Below are 18352 nucleotides of genomic sequence, written 5' to 3'. Positions count from 1 at the left end.
GCTAATGGGGCCTCCCCCCCCCCCACCCCCCAAACAAATTAATGGAAATTGCTCCCTTTTAATTGGAGCCGTCCAACAACCCAAGATGGAGGGCCCTCCACACTCCCCACTACACCCCAATAGCTCTCTAACATTTGGCTTCAATATTCAATCTTCACTACTTCATTATTATTTTTCACATTAGGTTCAAAAATTAAATCAATAGAATGCAGTTTGGGTTTATTTTTTAATAGTAAAAGTTACAGTGGGTACATTCTTATTTTGTAATGAGCAGTTTGTTCTGGGCTAAATCGATCAGGTAATAGCATCAAAGAAATAATTGGATTTTGGGGCCTAATATTTGATTGAATTAAATTTCTTTTTTTGTAATTTGACATTGTGGCACACCGTTCCTACGTGCATATAATAAATATTCTTTTAACGTTTTAAAATACATAAACCACACATCACATTTAAAAAAATAAAATAAAAAAAGACCAGAAAACCAACATATGAGTATTATCGACACAATAAAAAAATCGATGCAGTGATATTATAAATCGCAGAAGAGTGAGAAATGTAGATTAAAGAATAGATCCAAAAAGTGAGAAAAAGGTGCCCAAAATATATATTGGGCTACTTCCTAAAATTGGGCCATATTTTATTTAGTAATGGAAAGAGAGGGAAAAGTCCAGTGGATTTCTAAATAAAAAAATCAATATTAGGCTGCTTCCCGAAACGGCCCACATACGGGAAAAATATCTACGGGGTAAATTTTACAATCCCTAACCCTACATCTTCTGGCTCAATTTTGCCCCAATTATTCCCCGTTTTGCCAGAATGATTTTGCATTCTTCATTCCATCAATAACAGGAAGGATGAAAATGGCTTCAATTTGGACTGCGCATGTTCATGCGGCGTGTTTACTTCCTGTAAGTCGAATCTGAACCTTCGTTTGGCTTTTTCTTAAACAATCTGACTTAGTTTTTTTGGCATTTTTGTGTGTGTTTTTTAATTTTTAGTTGTCATTTCTCATTTTTGCATTATTTGATGTTCTGTGAAGGTGCGAAGTTTCTCGGATGAACTTCAATTGCGGTCGGTATTAGGAATGGGTTGTAATTTTGCCAAGTGGGATCGAAGAGTTATGTGCAGGAAGTTTGTGGTGAAAGCGATCGGTTCTGATGACGACAGGCGCCTGCAAAATGACGCCGCGGTTATGGAGAAGTTGGTGAAAGATAATGCAGAGAAATCCCAGCACCATGTTGTTGCTAAATTGCAAGAGTCAATTGCCTCTCTGCCTGTGTTTGTTTTCTCGGTAATTTCCTATTTGTTTAGGGTTTATTTATTTATATTTATTCTAGGATTATATAAAGCTTAGCAAATGGGGCTAATACTTTTGAATTTGAAATGAATCCTTCTCAAAGTAAATTAATTTTCAATACTATTTTCCTGGCCCTGAATCTGCATTGCTTATACGCACACAGGCTTATAGTTTGGTATCTAGCAGGTTGGATTGCTGTGTGTAAATCATGCTTAAAAACAATTAACTTAGTGATGCCATGAGAAACCATAAGTTCTTAATGATGACTCTGCTATTCATGTATAGCATAATTACTTAAAGACATGTCGTTTGTTCATATTTTAAGCGTCGTGATCTCATTTTGAGTTCCGACATTAGGTTGTTGGATAATTTAAGCTTGTGGGTTAACTAAATAGAATATATTTTGATGGCTGAAAAAGAATGTGCTGTTGGAACTTGGACTTAGTTTGTCCCTGTTTATCTAGATATTACCGACAATAAAAAGTTCTCATTATTTTCCTGCTCCAATATTTTTAGGTAATTCCTCATTTTGATTTTTTTAGCATAAAATATATTAGTTTATTCAATAATCAATCATAGGTTTCTTGAAGTGCTTTATTCTCTGTATGTTTTTCTTATTATCTTTATATTTCGGCAAAGTGGGTTGCCATGTAAGAATTATGTTTGGTGCTTCAGCTAAAGTAAATAGTTTCAATCTTTAAGAGTGGGTGAACCAGATAGCTCAGTTGATTGGTTATTGTTCTTTTGGAGCCATGGGCTGCTAGTCATGACCAAATTCTTTCTGGTCCTCAGAATCTAAACATAATGTTCAAAACTTCACATTACTTCCAGTTCACTCCTTGCATTACCCTGCATAGGATATTCGAGGGATCATTACTGGACATTTATTTCCTCCAATCTTTTCTGTTTTGGCAGATTGGGAAACTATCTGGTATGAACTTTACAATTGGATTATGCATAGTAGCGACCATGTTAGTTGTTGTGGTGAGGGGTTATGCATCAAGGAGGTCAAGTAACAGCCGTCCGGGCTCTGTAGCTGATCTTGTCCGCCGGGGGCAGCTTAGATCAGATAGAAGAGGCATGTATGGTTCTAACTCTCATTCATTTAATTCTAGGATTCTAAGGATTTTTGGCAAAAGTCAATTGCTCAAATTCTAATGGATCATTCCTTTGCATATTGTTCGTGAACAGCATAAAAAGTTAAAGTTTACTGGTCTCAGTTTACTTGTTTAATATTGATTAGGGTTCCCGTCTTGAATTCTCTTAGAGATTTCCAGGTTTATTGCTTACTGTGAAGTTTGGGTTTTTGTCCTCCATCTCTTGCTCATCGAATGTATTGGTTTACCTTTTTCATTCTTTCTTGACAGATCCACCCCTCTCAAATATGAAGATCCATTCAATAACCCTATGGTGAAGGTCAGCAAAAGCAATTCCACCGTTGAGATGTGTGGAAAAGTCTACCGCTTAGCTCCAGTGACTCTTACAGATGAAATTCAGTCAATACATCAAAAACGAAGATCCCGTGCGTATCAGTGGAAGAGACCAACAATATTTCTTAAGGAAGGAGAACCAATACCTCCTGATGTAGACCCTGATACCATCAGGTGGATTCCTGCAAATCATCCTTTTGCAACAACTTCTAGTGATATTGATGAAGATTTGGCTCAAAACAATGTGTACCAGAAGCACGGAGTTCCATTCCGTATCCAGGCAGAGCATGAGGCACTGCAGAAAAAGCTTGAAGCCCTCCAAAATGTATGTGCTCTATCTACTTTGTGATCTTACGAAAGGCATGCTTGAGTCTTCCATGACTGAGTTGGCAGACAAATACTATTTACTTATCTGGCCTTTTCTGATCACTTGCATGATTGATCATCAGACCTTTTATCTGTTGGCACCTTGTGTCATCTTATCTCTTCATTACTAGCTGTCACTCCATTTTATGCCTGCTTAATAAACAAAGTGGTCTAAGTTTTCACTTTCACTTTATCGCAAATGTGTTGCAGGAGCAAAAACTGAGCAAGTTAGTTATAGATCCTGCTGCAGCCCGAGACTTTGAGAGGCCTCTGAAGTTACATAAGTCAGAAAATCAAGTAGATACAACCTCTAATCCTAAACTGGGCTCTAACCCTCCTCCGACCGATCACATTAATAATCCCTTTGGGAATAAACCACCATCAGACGAGATGCAAAACCCATAAGTTCTGTTGCCTGTTTGAGAAGCCAATGCACTATGGAATGGCAGCAACATGTGAAATTTTGGGTTTCAACCGAGACTACGCAACATCATCGTTTAATTGAGTCTGCAGGCCAACTCTAAGAGCCAACTAATGGTTGAAGCTGCAAAGTTTCAAGGAGTGAAACTGGAGTTAATGTAAATAGAGTTTTGTTGTTTCATAGTCATGTTTTTGTAGGTCCATCATCAATTTGTTGTGTAGCTTTGTCATTTGCCCCCTTTCAAATCCGATTCATTTCAATATAGATGCAACACTCTGACTAGTTAAACGTTGTACACTTGCTTCTGCAGGCGCATTTTGTTGTCACTGTATTTTTCTCTAATTTTGGCGTTTGTGCTATCTATCTTTCTAAATTTCAACTGCAAGACATTCTTTTGGCACCGAGGGACATCATAGGAGCAATATTAGTAATTCATCAACTTTTGGTCGTATAAAAAAGGATTAAGAGATTATGTCAACTATCGACTATGTTTGTATTTGCATATCTCTGAATGCCTTACCTTTTCAAGATTGCAATAACTGCAAATGCAGGAGAATGAAGTTTCTGAGAGGATAGTGAAATTTGTTGAAATACATTCTGATGTTCTATCATTGTGTTTCTCCCTAAATTCATCAAAATGACAAAGGGAGAAAGCAGTAATCTCCGTAACATGATCCCAATTCTTTACCCTCCATTCTCGTCGTTTCAGAATTCATTAATACCCTCCTTTGATTCTAATAATTATGTACTTTTGACCAGATGGGCTGTTGCAACATCTTTTTGGCAGGGTGATAATCTGGACAATCCAGCAAGTTTCCTCTTCATTTTCTCATTTTTGATGTAATTATAAGGGAGTTTGAGTGATCATCTGTGTTGTCCGTGTGATGATGCTATCATTAAATTCAACAAACTTCTCCAACTGAAAGGATGCCATATCACAGCAAAATTTAGAAAGTACACAACAAAGAGAACTCATCCAATCCTACATGCTAATCTCAATGAAACAACACTGCACAAAACCTGCTATGTCGGCATTCATCATCTCTAGCAGCATCGAGGACGGACACTGATGTCTTCATCACTCGTGTTTAGCAGCAGCAGCCTGTTTGGCGCCAACAGCAAAGAACTCTGTAATAACTTCTAAAGGCATGCCCTTGGTCTCTGGAACCCTCAAGAATATGAAAATCCAGGAGATCACACAGACCACAGCATAAATCCCAAAGACGCCAGCTAAGCCAATGGAACTAAGCATCACAGGGAGCGTGTAAGTAACAATCACGTCGCATATCCAGAAAACGAGGGCACATATGGCAATACAGATGCCACGAACCCTCGTTGGGAAGATTTCCGAGCAGAGAATATTTGGGATTGGTCCATAGCCCATCACGAACGTGCAGAAGTAGATAACAACGCAGATGGTTGAGATTACAGCATGAGCTACAGTACCAAAATCGAAAACGTTTCCAATCACAAGGGCAATGAGCGCTACTATCAAGACTGGGATAGTTGTCAGCAGCAATGACCTGAATACATATTGCATATAGTAAGTTGATTAGATTCTCGGAGGATAAAAATCAGATGTGTTCCAGAGACAAGCAGAATAACAGTAGAATTAACCTAAAAAAAAAGCTTTCATGGCATTTTCCTCAATAGGGTTATAGATACATATGAGAAAATGTCATAAAGTGGCAGAAAGAACATCCCTCAATTGAAAACTTGTAAGCAATAAAGATCCCAAGTAATTATAATGCATAACTTTGTTTCTGGCTCTTCTGGTCGGTTTGGAGGGGTGGGAGTGGTGGGCAGCAGTTGTAGTCGACGTGGAAAAATAGGAAACAATGATGAAATATACCATCCTAGAGCTGATACATTTCTGTTCTTGTAGCACATTGGTATTCTATCACAAAGACTAGTTCAAGCCGATTCTATCCGTTGCAACATGTCTTTTACGAACAAAATGAAAATGCTGTCATAGATAATAATCTGACAAACTTAGCATTAAGTGATGCTTCAGTCTAAAGGTAACACCATTGTCAAAAACCAAGAACTTTGGCAGCATCAAGTCCCCAATCACGGGCAATTTTGTTCAAGATCATAATTCAAGAACCAACAAGCTGGGACACACTTTTCAGAGTGTAGATCCCTTTTGCACGAATCATCATAAAACACCCTAGTTCATGCGAATCGCAATCCAAACAAACACACATGCTAAAACCCCTAACCAGTAATACCAATGGGGAATGAGAAACGAAAAGGGAACAATGTGTTTAACTCTTGTTTGGTTCAATGACGGGAAAGAGAAATTGGAATGGAACGTGGAGCAGAAAGAGGAGTTTACATCTCTAATACTTCCTCAATTTTGGTACATGAAATAAGGCTAGAGACTAGCATTCCAAGTTCTACAAATTCGTTGCTCTCTTTTGTGATTGTGCATTAAAGTAAAAATCTAAAGGTTTTAAGTCTTTCATCAACCTATATACTTCCCTATACCTTTTCCCACAAGTGACAACAATATACAAAATGTTAACTCTCAGTCGAGACAGAAGCTAATAGTTAGCATCAAAGTAGTGAAGGACAGGAGGGGAAAGGAATGTAATTTACCTTCTCCCAGATATATCCATGAACCTCATTGCAACAGCAATACTAGGAAGCATCAAGAGATTTGTGAATGCACTGATGAGGAAGGATGCAGAATCTGAGCCAATGCCAAGGTTGGAAAGAAGAACATCAACACCTGCTTGCTGAAGAATTTGAGGAGTGTAGTACAAAACCCCATTGATTCCAGAAAACTGCACAACCATGAAGAAAAGAATGAGGTATGAGTCGGAAAACTTTCTATTAGATTCAGATAAACTATGGGTCATCCTAGAAAAAAGTACTAGCTGCAAATAGACAACGGAAACACATCTTTTTACAATTTACTTGTACAAATGTGCTAAATGAAGCAGTCTGGATCAGGAAACAGTAAACTCCTGAAGGGGTTAATCCTCAACAGTAAGGAAGCACCATTCAAGTGGAATAATTAATACACAACAGTCACGTCATTTCCAGGTGAGTATGGAACACCATAGTGGCAGTACCAATAATGGTACAGGTGAAACAATAATCTAAATTGTTAGTCTCAATTGAGTGGTTAAGTTATCAACTCTTTATTCATGTTTAATGCTGATTGTTTGGCTATACATGATTTCTTGCTAGGCTGACATTCAGTCTCAGATTATATCTTAGCACTATTTTAGGTGTAAGTGACAAAATAATAAGGGTTGACAGTGTTGCCTCTTCGAGGTGGATACATTATCGAAGAAGACAAAACAAAAGTTACCACGTAGTCTTTTGACTGTCTTCAGAAAAATTATTCAATGAGGAAGGCTATACAGTTATCAGTAACTCGAATGTATATAGACCCTATCCACACATTTTCCACCTTGCCAACCCACCCATACCACAGCAATGAATGTAAATAAGATGTAGGAGTAGTTAATTGAAGGGAGACACATCTGCATAGAGATCATTCGAGAAACGGATAAGCAGTGAAGGAAGGCTGAGAGAAAGATCTCAAACAGCAAATTGATGTTATTAGAGGATAGAAAACAATGTTAAAGAATGATGGAATTGTAAGATGCCAGTGAAACCTAATTCTAGAGAGTATGTGGACTGGACAACTCATAGATGTTAAGATATCAACAGACTTTGTTTTTTATTTTGATCTACATTACTTGGAATACCTGCTGCAGTATTTGAATCCCAATTCCAACAATTAAGGCTCGTTTGACCCCTGGTTCAAGAAGAGCGGCCAATGTTGGTCCTTTAGCAGCATTTTGCGATGGGTGAACCATAGCTGGTCCAACAGGATGCTGATCCACAAGTTCTTTTGAATACAGAGCTGGCTGGCTTACTAGGGCCGCAGCCTGGATGAACTCGCCGTCTGTAGGGACATCAGCACCGGGAAGTGAAACCAGAGAACCACGTCTAGAACCAGGGGCTCCTTCCTGGTGCAGGTAAATCCGCTTAAACCCTCCTTTGTTTCCATCTTCACCTTCTCTTTCAGACCATTTCCATGCTAGTTGCCAACCACCACCAATTCCCATGCTACCGGCTGCTTCCCCAGCATTCCCTTGCATTAGACTACTATGCCGTCTTACACTCAAGATGCTTCCATGGGATTGAGGAGGCACTATATCCTTCTCCAAGCTTGTGGTTTGACGTGAAATTAATGGGCTGCGCAAATTGTCGTCAGAGTCTGCACCACCACCCTCGGACGTGTAACCCTCACCTTCTCTCTGCAAACTCTCCTCATCCCACTCTTCATTATCAATCGGAGGTTCTGCAGTACTGAACATGCTACCGAAATTGGGGAATAGCATGCTTCTCATACTCCCTGCGTCAGGGAGCTTCTCATGGACGCTGCCAAAGAGCGTGACAAGAGGATCCATAAGAGGAACACTTGGAGTTACCAAGCTTCCTTGCCGAGAGACTAGGCTAAGACGACTCTGTCCTGTGACTGGTTTTGCAACCCATGAGAGGCCCTCCTCAGGCCCATACAACTTGATATGATCTTTATCAGCAGATGGTTCCTCATCTTCATCAAGTTCGTCCGCTGGACCAATGATGTACTCTTCTATTGAAGTTTCACCACCAACCGCCAGACCTTCAACTAGTAAAGCCATCTCACCTGCAGATGAATAAGCCAGGATAATACACATGAAAAGAACAGCTTGGTCACAGAATCCAAATTCCAGATGGTTCTGTTAGTAAAACAAGTCTCCTTTATAAGAGAGTGGTTCCATGAAAGTACAAATATTGTTCTGTATGTGATGAGTGAGTTGCTACATTAGTATCTTGGAAGGGTACGTTCTCTAACATCTCATAAGCTTCTTATGAGATTCCATGTTAACTATTATCCGCTAGTCAGTAATAATAATACCACACTGGGAAAGAAATCATAAGATTCGGAAAAATTGACGAGTTGAATATCTAAACACAGACTTTTAGCCAGTATAAGAATTGCAAAGGCAGTGAGCGTATTACGACCAGACCTGCGGGTACATCTAAACAAGACAGTTCAGATTCGCAAGGGCAAGAATAGGTTGCTTTTGGATTGGGATATTTTATTATTGCAATAAAATCTCAACCATATGACATAAGCTGCAAAATCTAATACCCACAGCAAATACATGAAAGATTTAATAATGTTATAACTAGGTTTGGAGAATTAGCTCAGGGTAATAATTCTGGTTTTATTTATGACTTTTTGCAGAGTCTGGGACCTTAACTTCTATCTCTCTTTCAAAATAGCTTGAGCAAGATCGACTGGCGTGATTGATGCACATGGATGGTAATAAGCGAGAATCAGTAATCTGTTCTTGCAAAGATTAACCAAAACGCAGAATTTCTTGGTCAACAACATTGGCCTTAACAATAACAGTAGTATTATATGAAAATCATGAAATGTAGAACATTCCTACCAAGACAAATTTGCCTTTGGAAAGATCAATATCCAACCAACATAAGAAGAAACAACGAAACAAATGTATATCACCAAATAACATGCAAAATTCTAGCTTATCAGAACCCTGTGGCCTGATAAAACAACGCAACACTAGCTGACTAGGTTTGACTGAAATTTGTCTTTTTCCAAAGATCAACAACACTACTTACAAACTTTGAAAGGTAACATAAGATTAATCTAAGACCCGACAAACTAGCTTACAATTTCATACAATAAGGATAAACTAATCAAGTAGAATCTATAAGATAGATAGAGATGTACCAGAGACATCCTCCCTTCCACGCAGTTTTTGTAGAACTTGTTTTGCCTCAAGCATTCTTCCTTTACTTACGAGCCATCGAGGAGATTCAGGTAAATAAAACACTGTTAATGCAAAATATAACAGAGAAGGAATTGAAAGAACTCCTAGCATCAAGCGCCAACTGGTCAAGGACCCTAAGGACATTCCAAAAATCATACAATATGCCAAAAACATTCCAGCAGAGCCAGTGAACTGAGGAAGGGTATTCAACAGTCCCCGTATCTCAGATGGTGCAGTTTCAGATATGTAGAGTGGAACTAGAGTAACAGCAAGTCCAATACCGAACCCATCTAAGAGCCTTGCTAGAAGTAAAACATAGACATTAGGAGACCATAACATTATCAAGCCACTGAGAAAATAGAATATGGAAGACAGAATAAGCATTGGACGCCGACCAATCCAATCTGATATCGTTCCTGAGCAAGTGGTGATAACTGTGGCTCCAATGAGTGACATTGCCACGATAAGCCCTTCTATGGCAGCTCCCAGCTCAAGCTCTTTTTTAATGTAAACAACAGCTCCTGGACATAATAGAAATTAGAAATATTCACAAACTGAATACGAAGCAATATACTTGTCAAACCCAAATGTTGATTTCTGTGTATACCACTTTAAGCAAAAAGAATAAAAATCAAAAGATCCCAGTAAAAGTAACAAGCCCGATTTTCCAATTTCACTTAAACTAGCATAAACCAGTTGAGAAAACTTAAACATTCAAGTGATTGACTTTCAGTCTCAAAAACCGAATTACATGATAAATACACTTGGGAGAAGAGAGAACAATTACCTGCAATAGTTGCATTATCCCAACCCTGCAAGAAGTTGCCAATTGTGGCAGCAATTGCTACCAATGCAGCGCCGTTCATCTTTTCACTAAATAATCAAACTTCAGACGCCTTAAACCAGCCTGCTAACAAAGAGAAACCAAGATTAACAAAATAGTAATGACAATCAAGAATCTCAAAAGATCTTACTACACAAAGCCTACGGTCATGCAATTATGTATAAACAAGATACTCAAAGAGAGAAGAAACACATACAAAATTGAAAAAAATCCCACCACCTAGAAAAAAGAGTAAAAGGGAGGTAATCTCGGAGATCCAAAAGGTGATGTAGATTGCTTACCTTTTGAAAAGCAGAAAGGGCAGACGTCAGGAACGAAGCTGAGAGTCCTGAGTTAAAATCTGAGTAAAAGCAACGTAAAAAGGGACCCTATGCCTAGTGGTCTCTATAAACTGACTTGTAGAGAGAACACTTCCCTTTCAAAGAGCATATCTATAGGATCTTCACAGAATAATGACAAAATCAAAGTTCTTGCAAGACAAAAGTGAATTTAGAGTGAAAGAAGCAAAGCCCAGCAAGCTATATCATCTACGTGAAAGAAACACACAGTTCTTTTCAGTTAAAGATAACTTCTCTAGACAGGGCTTCTCAGAACAAGCAAACAGAATCCTTGCAACAGGAGCAAATCAGAGCGAGCCCAGAAGTTCAAAACTGAGAAAGAGTCACAATCACCAGCAAAAACCGAATCTTTACAACTCAACCAAAATTGAAACACTGACGGCACAAAACAGAGGGATTCAAGAAAATAAGAGATCTTGGGAAGTAACAGAAAATAGAGTGGGATGAGAAGTGATATTCAAGCAGAAGACCGAGAAAGGAGACAAGAAAACAAGTAAGTGTAGGCTTATTCCTTACGTCCCAACAATCTGATGACCCAGAACTATCCTAGCCATAGAATTCAGATCTTCCTCTGTTCTTCTTTCACTTCTTGTTTTTTCATCTTTTACTATTCTTTGATTCCTCGAAAACAATCAGCAGCAGTAGTTGTTGTTGTTGTACACTTGTGCTTCCTTTATTACTTGAGCCCATATTTTATTTCTTCAATTCTTTGCTTTTCATCGGGATGAGATACTATTTAACCTTTCCGCCTCTTGAGGTAACTCAGAGACCTCTCTCTCTCTCTCTCTCTCTCTCTCTCTCTTCATGTGAGAAAAAGAAGAGAAAAGTTTAACAGATGTGGGCAGGGGAACGAACATAAAGTTTGTCCTAATGATTTTTTATTTAAGAAAATAATGTTACTTTATTCATAAAATATAAAGAAGTAATTCTTTTTCCTCCACTATCATATTAAAATAATTATTAAATTTATTTAAAAGTAAAGTGGCATTAAGTACTTTAATAGTGTATCTCGATTGATAAATTTAATGATAGACATTCTATAATAATTTTTTGGGATAAATTGTACTTTTCTCGCGTAAAATTTAGTGTAATTAACCGTAAATCTTATAATTTAAAAATTATATTTAATAACTTTTAATTTTGTCTCTATCTAACAAATAAATTTTTTTATTAGCCAAATTTTACCGAATATATTGCTATTTGTAAAAAAAACTAGATAAAAACTAATATTTGCCCTAATTTATTGCAGGTCATATAAATTTTTTTATAATCAAATTATCCTTATATATCTTCACATTTAAATATATGTGACGAGATACATCTTCACTGTTATAACATAGTTTAGTCAAAAAAACTATTTGACCTGCAATAATTAAATAATAAGTCAATCGAGAATAAATATCAATTTTCATTCAATTTTTTTTCTAAATTCTTACTTTAAACCCAAATGACTCCATACAAACACAGCCTTGAAATTTTTCGGATTTTTAGAGCTACAGGGAAACAGTAAGTGCTTTAATGTTCCTAAGAAAAAAATAATTAGGATGTTGAGAAGAGAATTTAATATTTATTGAATATAATAAAGAGAATATTAACCAGGAAAAAATTTCAGAAGATAATTTTAATACTATTACTAATTATATTTATCGAAGTTTTATGTTGTCGCGATAATGAGTTTTATAATTTTAATAGTGATAATTACTTATTTGTAATTAAAAAATTGTGTAAAAAATTATCCCTAAAAACAAATTATGATATATATAGTAACAATTCAGTGACAACAGATGATTATTGTTATAAATAATTATATTTACACTCCCTAATTTATGATTTGTTTACACAAACTAGTCCTATCTTTTGAATTGTAATATATACTCACCAAAATCATCAATATTATTTATACAAATCATCTTTATTTTTTATAAGAATTACAAAGACGCCCCAAAAAATATCAAAATTATTACAGAAATTATCCTTTTGTTGTTGTCATTGGTGGTTTCTATAATTGGTATAGATAATTTCGGTAAAAATACACAGGTCAGGGATTGTAAATATAACAACAACACAACAATATTATTATTATTATTATTATTATTATTATTATTATTATTATTGCTAAATTGTCATCATAAATGAACATTAATTATTTTTATAGTGACAATTTTATATATAATTTTGGGATAATTACACTCCCCTCCCATGAAGTTTAGTTTAATTACACATAGACTCCATGTATTTTGAAAAATTACATCTAGCACCTTGAGGTTTGCTTCCATCTAATAAATGAGTCCCTTCGATTAACTAAAATTCATTGAATTTGCTGATATACCTCTTCATATGCATTAACGAGCGAAGACGTATGAGGGTAATTTGATTATGAAAAAAATTATTTGACCTGCAATAAGCCAGTACTAAGTCAATCGGGGATTAATATAGATATTTTCTGATCATTTTTGTTAATATCAGCAAAATCGATGAATTTTGACTAATTGAGGGATTTATTTATTAGACAAAACAAACTCAAATGTGCTAAATATTATTTCTTAAATTATAATAAATTTACGTATAATTACATCACACTTCAAGAGTGAGGAGTATTATTATTCCTATAATTTTTGTAACTGATAATTATATTTAAACATTTAAGAGGGCGCAGATGATTAATAGAACCCATCATCTCAGGTCTATCTAAATGAGAGCTAATGATTGTCACATGAAAAGTGAGAGGAATAAATGAGGTGGAAATAGAATGATGATTAGAATTTAATTAAGTTCCTATTGCTACAATTTATTCTTCCAAAGTTGATGCCCATGATTGCATTGCCCTACCCTCATTTTAAATTTTGATCTTGTTTCTTAACTGGTGCTTTGGAATAAGTGAATTAGTGCATTAAAATAATTTTTGGTAGGGAAATGTAAACTTTATTTAATACTTAGGGTCCGAATATATGTTATAGCGTCGAATTCTATCAACGTGTCGGATATTAATAATATTTTTTTATTTTTTGATTATTAATCATAATAGTTGTTGATTAGTTATATATATCTGATATTCATAATTGATATATTAATTATTGATGATTGAAGTTCATGATATAACTGTACTCGATTCGTTAGTAAGATAACTTCGGACAACAAAATTGATTAAAATCTTGGCCATGTTTGGTTATGTTTTATTTTTAATTTTCAATGGAAAACGTGTGTTATTAATTTTGTATAAATTTTTATTTAAAAATAAAAATATATTTAAATTGGTTGACGGGATTGTGTTATATTTTATTTAGTGTTGTTAAATTAAATACTTTTTATATAAGAAAAATGATAATTCATTTTTTAATATTAATGATGTCAAATCAAATATATTTCACAATTTGCCTATTTCTATCCTTGGACTTCCTTTTAGACTATTACAAGAAAACTTTAAAATAATCTTTTTTTTTTTCCTAATCTCAAAATATTCACCAAAATACTCTTAGATATAAGAAAACATTATATGAAGTTTTTGTTCCAAAAAAACCCAACAATTTGTTTTTTGAATGAATTAAAATTTGGATTTGAATTTGAGAGAATAATTTAAAAAAAGAATTTTTAGATGAATAATATTGTTGGACGTGAATTGATTAGATAAGAATAATATTATGGGTAAATTACGGTCACATCTCTTAAAATTTAACATAATTACAAATACTTTCTCGATGTTGATAAATTAAAAATAACTTCTGTTTAACATCCGTCTAACAACAAATCAATTCCATTAGCCTCTAATAGGTCTTCATCCGATTTTATATGAACTTACCAAAATACATTTTGAATTATATTTGAATATTCTAAAATATTCCTGTGGATTACCATACCTTATAAATTATTTATTTTTACCCACCCTTATCGTTGTTTTTTGTAAAAAATAATCAGTAAGAGTAAAGTAGTAGTTTTTACCTCACATCTAAAAAATACATAATTATTTTTTAGATTAAAAAAATATTTATAATTCTTTTTAAATAAAAAATATTTATAATTATATAAAATCTAATGGAAGTGTAGCTCACACATATTATTAGTGGAAGTGGCACTTTCGCAAAAACACACTGTTTGGGTAGTCTCAAATCCCAATAATTAGAGATGGTACAATTTTTTTATATGATGTGATTGAAAATTATGGGATCACATACCTTAAATGAAAAAGACACATGTCAAATAAATGCTCAACACCTGCATCAATAAAACTGATTCACTCATAATATATGTAGCCAATTGTGTGCTATTAGAAACAAGTAGAGAATCATTTGAGCAGTCATGTGGGAAATTTTGATTCGAGGACGGCTGTTTATGACACTGTTGTATTAATTTTTTATTGAATTGATATTATTTTTAATTTTGATATTTTTTAAATGCGATGTTTTAATTTATATATTTAAAGTATAGAATATTATTTATTATATGTACGCAAATGATATGCCGCTACGACTAGTAATTATAAAAAATGAAACTCAATCTTAATTATTTGACTTTATAATTGAACGGGTTAAAATCTGCTTTTTTTTTTTTTTCGGAGTGCTAATGCAATTTCTAGCATCGTTTAGCTCATTTTCTAGGGGGTTCAATGTCATTTCGATACAAGCTACAATATGTGGCTTTTAATCCTATTGCAAATATTTTTCATATAATTATCCAATTTAATTTTATGAATCCCTTTACTAATATGAAAAATGAGACCAGTTTTGATATTTGTATGTGCTAATTATGATATTGTGAATTTTGACGTTATAATCACTTTTTAAAAAGGTTAATTATTTCGAAATTACTTTTATCAAATCTCGATTAAATTCTTAAACTTTGAGTTCGAATATGTGAAAACAATTAATGCCTATAGTCGCACAAATATCGCACACTGCCCACACGACGCCCGCCCGCCCGCCCGCCTGCCCACAATTATATACGGTGGCCTAAGGGCAACTATATATGCACACTGTTACATACATGTCAGGAAACAATAGTGAAACATGTAAGAAAAGCACTTTACTGCAACTTTATCTGCTGCATATACACTAGAAGCTAGAGCTGAATACTCATCAGACAGTATACAGGATAACACAAGAGCAATGCCGTTCACATTTCTTTTGTTTGATGTTTGGTAAATTACATACACGATAATTAAAACGTAAAACTATATATGATTTGAGTTATCGAAAGCTGCTAATGTATGTTTGAACGATGTCCGTTCTTCTAGTATAACACACGTAAATACTGAGAATAAGTCAGTGATCTTTACATAAAAGCCGAACTATGTTTTTGTTTTTCATTTTAATAGAAAGAATGTGCAGCAGACATGCAAGAATGAAATAACTCGGCCTTCTCACTTTGTTTAGGCCAAAAAAACTGGGAACTTTACTTGGTGAATTTGACGTCAGGATTTCTTATCGGTTTGAGCCACATATCAGCCATTACACGGGATGACGTGCTCCAGAAGAGATCCGGTCCCTTTGACGTTAGACGTTTTCCCCTCTTCCCTGCCCTTATTATCCCATATGCTACAAGCCACTGCAATGCTGTCAACCGTTGCTTCTCGCCATCCCATGCGTTTTTGCGCCCTGAACTTCCCACTTTTATGCCTCCAACTTGCAGGCTTGCCACTTTGTACCTCTTCTCCTCACTATAATTATTATTGGACGAGTCGTCTGCAACGCATGTTGCATGAACCAGTGCTAGCATAGGGCCTCCCACTGCCTCATACTGCCTGATTGGATCCCGTAACTGGACAACCACAGACATCGTTATGGCTTCAGAGTCCACACCATCATATGAAGAACCCTTTGTGTTGGTAGCTTTGATCCAGTCCTCAACTGGAGTAGCAGATGCTAATATGTGATTGTAAACTTTCCCACTAGGCGTAATGTTTTTTGCATCAAGTGGTGAAACGTCGAATGGAGCATCTTCATCAGCTGTATCTGCCTGAATTTTCAGAGCATTCACTGCCATACTCTCTATCTTCTGCAATGAGAATGCTAAAATCTCATCAACCGTCACCGGTTCTTCACTGACATTCCATATCCCGGATGAAATTCTTTCCTTTCTGCCTGTACTAGTGGCGGTTCCCATGGACTTGACGGTGGTGATGGTGCGGGCAGCACTTGAGCTAGCACCTTCTTTGTTCCTTCCCTGGATTATTGCCGAAGCAATGCCTTCAAAAGCTATCTGCTCAGCTGTTTTGCCCATGAGTTCATCCATAGGCATCAATGAGAAGATCTCTGAGGTCAATTCTTCAAGACCTATGGCTGCCATCTTCTGGAATAACTCAAAACCAGTCTTGTTTGATTGAAGAACCAACGGTTTCGATATCTGCATTGCTAGTTTTGGTGTATCTTTTCTTGCAACTACGGTATCCAGAGGATTCATTGCTGCCAAGTAGCCTCCGTTCCTTGTTTGAACGATGCATCCCAATCCCTTCCCAAGATCGGGCAGAAAAACCTCGGATTCTGTCTCTTCTGTACTCTCATAGCCTTCCAGCTTCAGAGGAGGAATTTCATCATCATAACCGTTGAGTTTATCACCCTCTGCATCCTCAAGCATTTGAAGAAATTCTCTCGTCACTTTATCCTCCTCTGCATCTAATATTTGTGATGCAGTTTCTTCATCTGTCTTGATTTCTTTCTCCTCCCTCATCATGGATTCAAGAGCTTTTATCTGCTGAGCAATCGAATCAAGCTCTGTCAATCTTGTCAGGTGGGACTGATCTTGCACAACTTCCTTGACAACCTCACTTGCCACTGATCCTTTCTCTGAATTCTCTTCAGGCTCGTCGCCTTCCTCACCGACTTTATCCAGAATTTCGACCCCCTTGTCGACAACATCAAAGTCAGGGAGATCATTATCATCAGCAATCTTCGCCTCCGGTTCCTCAGGCTTTTGCAACTGAGGAGGAACTGACGGTGCTGGAGCAGGCTCATCGAGATTCAAGTCATCAATTCCTTGAAGATCTGATGCTGCTCCTTGCTGTGAAGGAGTCAAGACTTCAGCTCGACTCGACAGTCTTGGACTTGGAACACTGAAGGATGATTTCGACTGCTTCCGGGCAAACGATGGTGAGAAACTTCTGGTCTTGCCTGTCTTCTGCACCTCAGCCTGATTGTATATTCCAACGCCCCCGTCCTCCATGATCTGAAAGCCCAACTTCAGAACAAGCTCACCTCCCTTAGCTTTGCCGGAAAGATCATAACTCATGTCCCATTGCCTAACTCTTGCACCCTCAGAGCTCTTCTCTATAGATTCTTGAATCAAGCTACTCAAATCCACCGAACGTCGTCCAAAATCCAGCTCTTCAGCATCAACCGCAAGCACGTATATCAGAAAGGGACGTGGTTCGAATTTCATGCGTGTTCGACTGCCAGGAGTGTAGTAAACATTGCACCTTATAAATAGAGTCTCCTCAAAATCAGCAGCCCCCTGTGAGACTCTGGATGGCATCGTCTGGACCGCCCCGTCTCTATTTTCTTTCTTTCTAACACAAACAGACAGGCGAAGCCCGTTCATGGAAGCCGGAAGGCCTTGAACTGTGACAACTTCAACAGAGAACAAGCAGCTCAGCTTCTGCATGCCGAGCTGCTTAAGCGCACGAATCGGCTTCCAGTTCCATATCGATTTCTTCTCTGATGATGCAGCTGGTTCATCAGCCCACCTGTTGTTGGCTTCTTTAGATGCTGATGATGCCTTGTTGGTTCCTCTCTGATCATTTTCTTCGTTGTCGAGCTTAGGCCGAGACCGCCAGGGAGACAACGACATGCGCCTGGGCCTAGACTTTGGGTTGGCGGTCGCCCCATCTTTGTCACCGACGGCAGAGATGGTAGGG

At 36.7% G+C, this 18352-nt stretch overlaps 3 protein-coding genes across 5 annotated transcripts in view; 1 reads left to right on the top strand and 2 right to left on the bottom strand.

The window, feature by feature from the left end:
* Positions 751-3902, top strand: LOC105158870 (protein MULTIPLE CHLOROPLAST DIVISION SITE 1). The gene is made up of 5 exons (XM_011075768.2): positions 751-911; positions 1043-1294; positions 2216-2382; positions 2668-3055; positions 3307-3902. The coding sequence occupies exons 1-5, from the start codon at positions 858-860 to the stop codon at positions 3499-3501; spliced, it is 1056 nt and encodes a 351-aa protein (XP_011074070.1). The 5' UTR covers positions 751-857; the 3' UTR covers positions 3502-3902.
* LOC105158869 (monosaccharide-sensing protein 2) lies at positions 4414-11323 on the bottom strand. 3 transcript variants are annotated; one of them, XM_020692972.1, is made up of 6 exons: positions 10453-11323; positions 10115-10237; positions 9288-9848; positions 7243-8189; positions 6119-6306; positions 4414-5040 (listed from the first exon to the last, which is right to left on the bottom strand). In XM_020692972.1, exons 2-6 carry the CDS (start codon positions 10191-10193, stop codon positions 4596-4598), a joined length of 2220 nt encoding a protein of 739 aa, XP_020548631.1. In that variant the 5' UTR covers positions 10194-10237; positions 10453-11323; the 3' UTR covers positions 4414-4595. The 3 variants fall into 3 exon arrangements, with proteins under 3 accessions (XP_020548631.1, XP_011074068.1, XP_011074069.1); XM_011075766.2 differs by having other exon boundaries at positions 10115-10234; XM_011075767.2 differs by having other exon boundaries at positions 10115-10234; positions 11026-11323.
* Positions 15589-18352, bottom strand: part of LOC105158868 (protein PLASTID MOVEMENT IMPAIRED 1) — a gene marked incomplete in the record, with an annotated part of 3179 nt that continues 415 nt past the window's right edge. The window contains 1 exon segment of the mRNA XM_011075765.2: positions 15589-18352. Within this exon segment, the coding sequence (XP_011074067.1) occupies positions 15895-18352 (2458 nt within the window).

This window comes from Sesamum indicum, linkage group LG3, assembly GCF_000512975.1.
Source record: "Sesamum indicum cultivar Zhongzhi No. 13 linkage group LG3, S_indicum_v1.0, whole genome shotgun sequence".
Taxonomy (NCBI): domain Eukaryota; kingdom Viridiplantae; phylum Streptophyta; class Magnoliopsida; order Lamiales; family Pedaliaceae; genus Sesamum; species Sesamum indicum.
This window is presented reverse-complemented; position numbering and strand designations above follow the sequence as displayed.

Coding starts and splice junctions, on each gene's coding strand:
- LOC105158870 (XM_011075768.2), top strand. CDS start 858: ATGAAAATGGCTTCAATTTGGACTGCGCATGTTCATGCGGCGTGTTTA. Junction 912..1,042: donor ATGCGGCGTGTTTACTTCCT/GTAAGTCGAATC, acceptor TGTTCTGTGAAG/GTGCGAAGTTTCTCGGATGA. Junction 3,056..3,306: donor AGCTTGAAGCCCTCCAAAAT/GTATGTGCTCTA, acceptor AATGTGTTGCAG/GAGCAAAAACTGAGCAAGTT.
- LOC105158869 (XM_020692972.1), bottom strand. CDS start 10,193: ATGAACGGCGCTGCATTGGTAGCAATTGCTGCCACAATTGGCAACTTC. Junction 9,849..10,114: donor GGATAATGCAACTATTGCAG/GTAATTGTTCTC, acceptor TATTATGTCCAG/GAGCTGTTGTTTACATTAAA. Junction 6,307..7,242: donor GGATTCAAATACTGCAGCAG/GTATTCCAAGTA, acceptor ATGGTTGTGCAG/TTTTCTGGAATCAATGGGGT.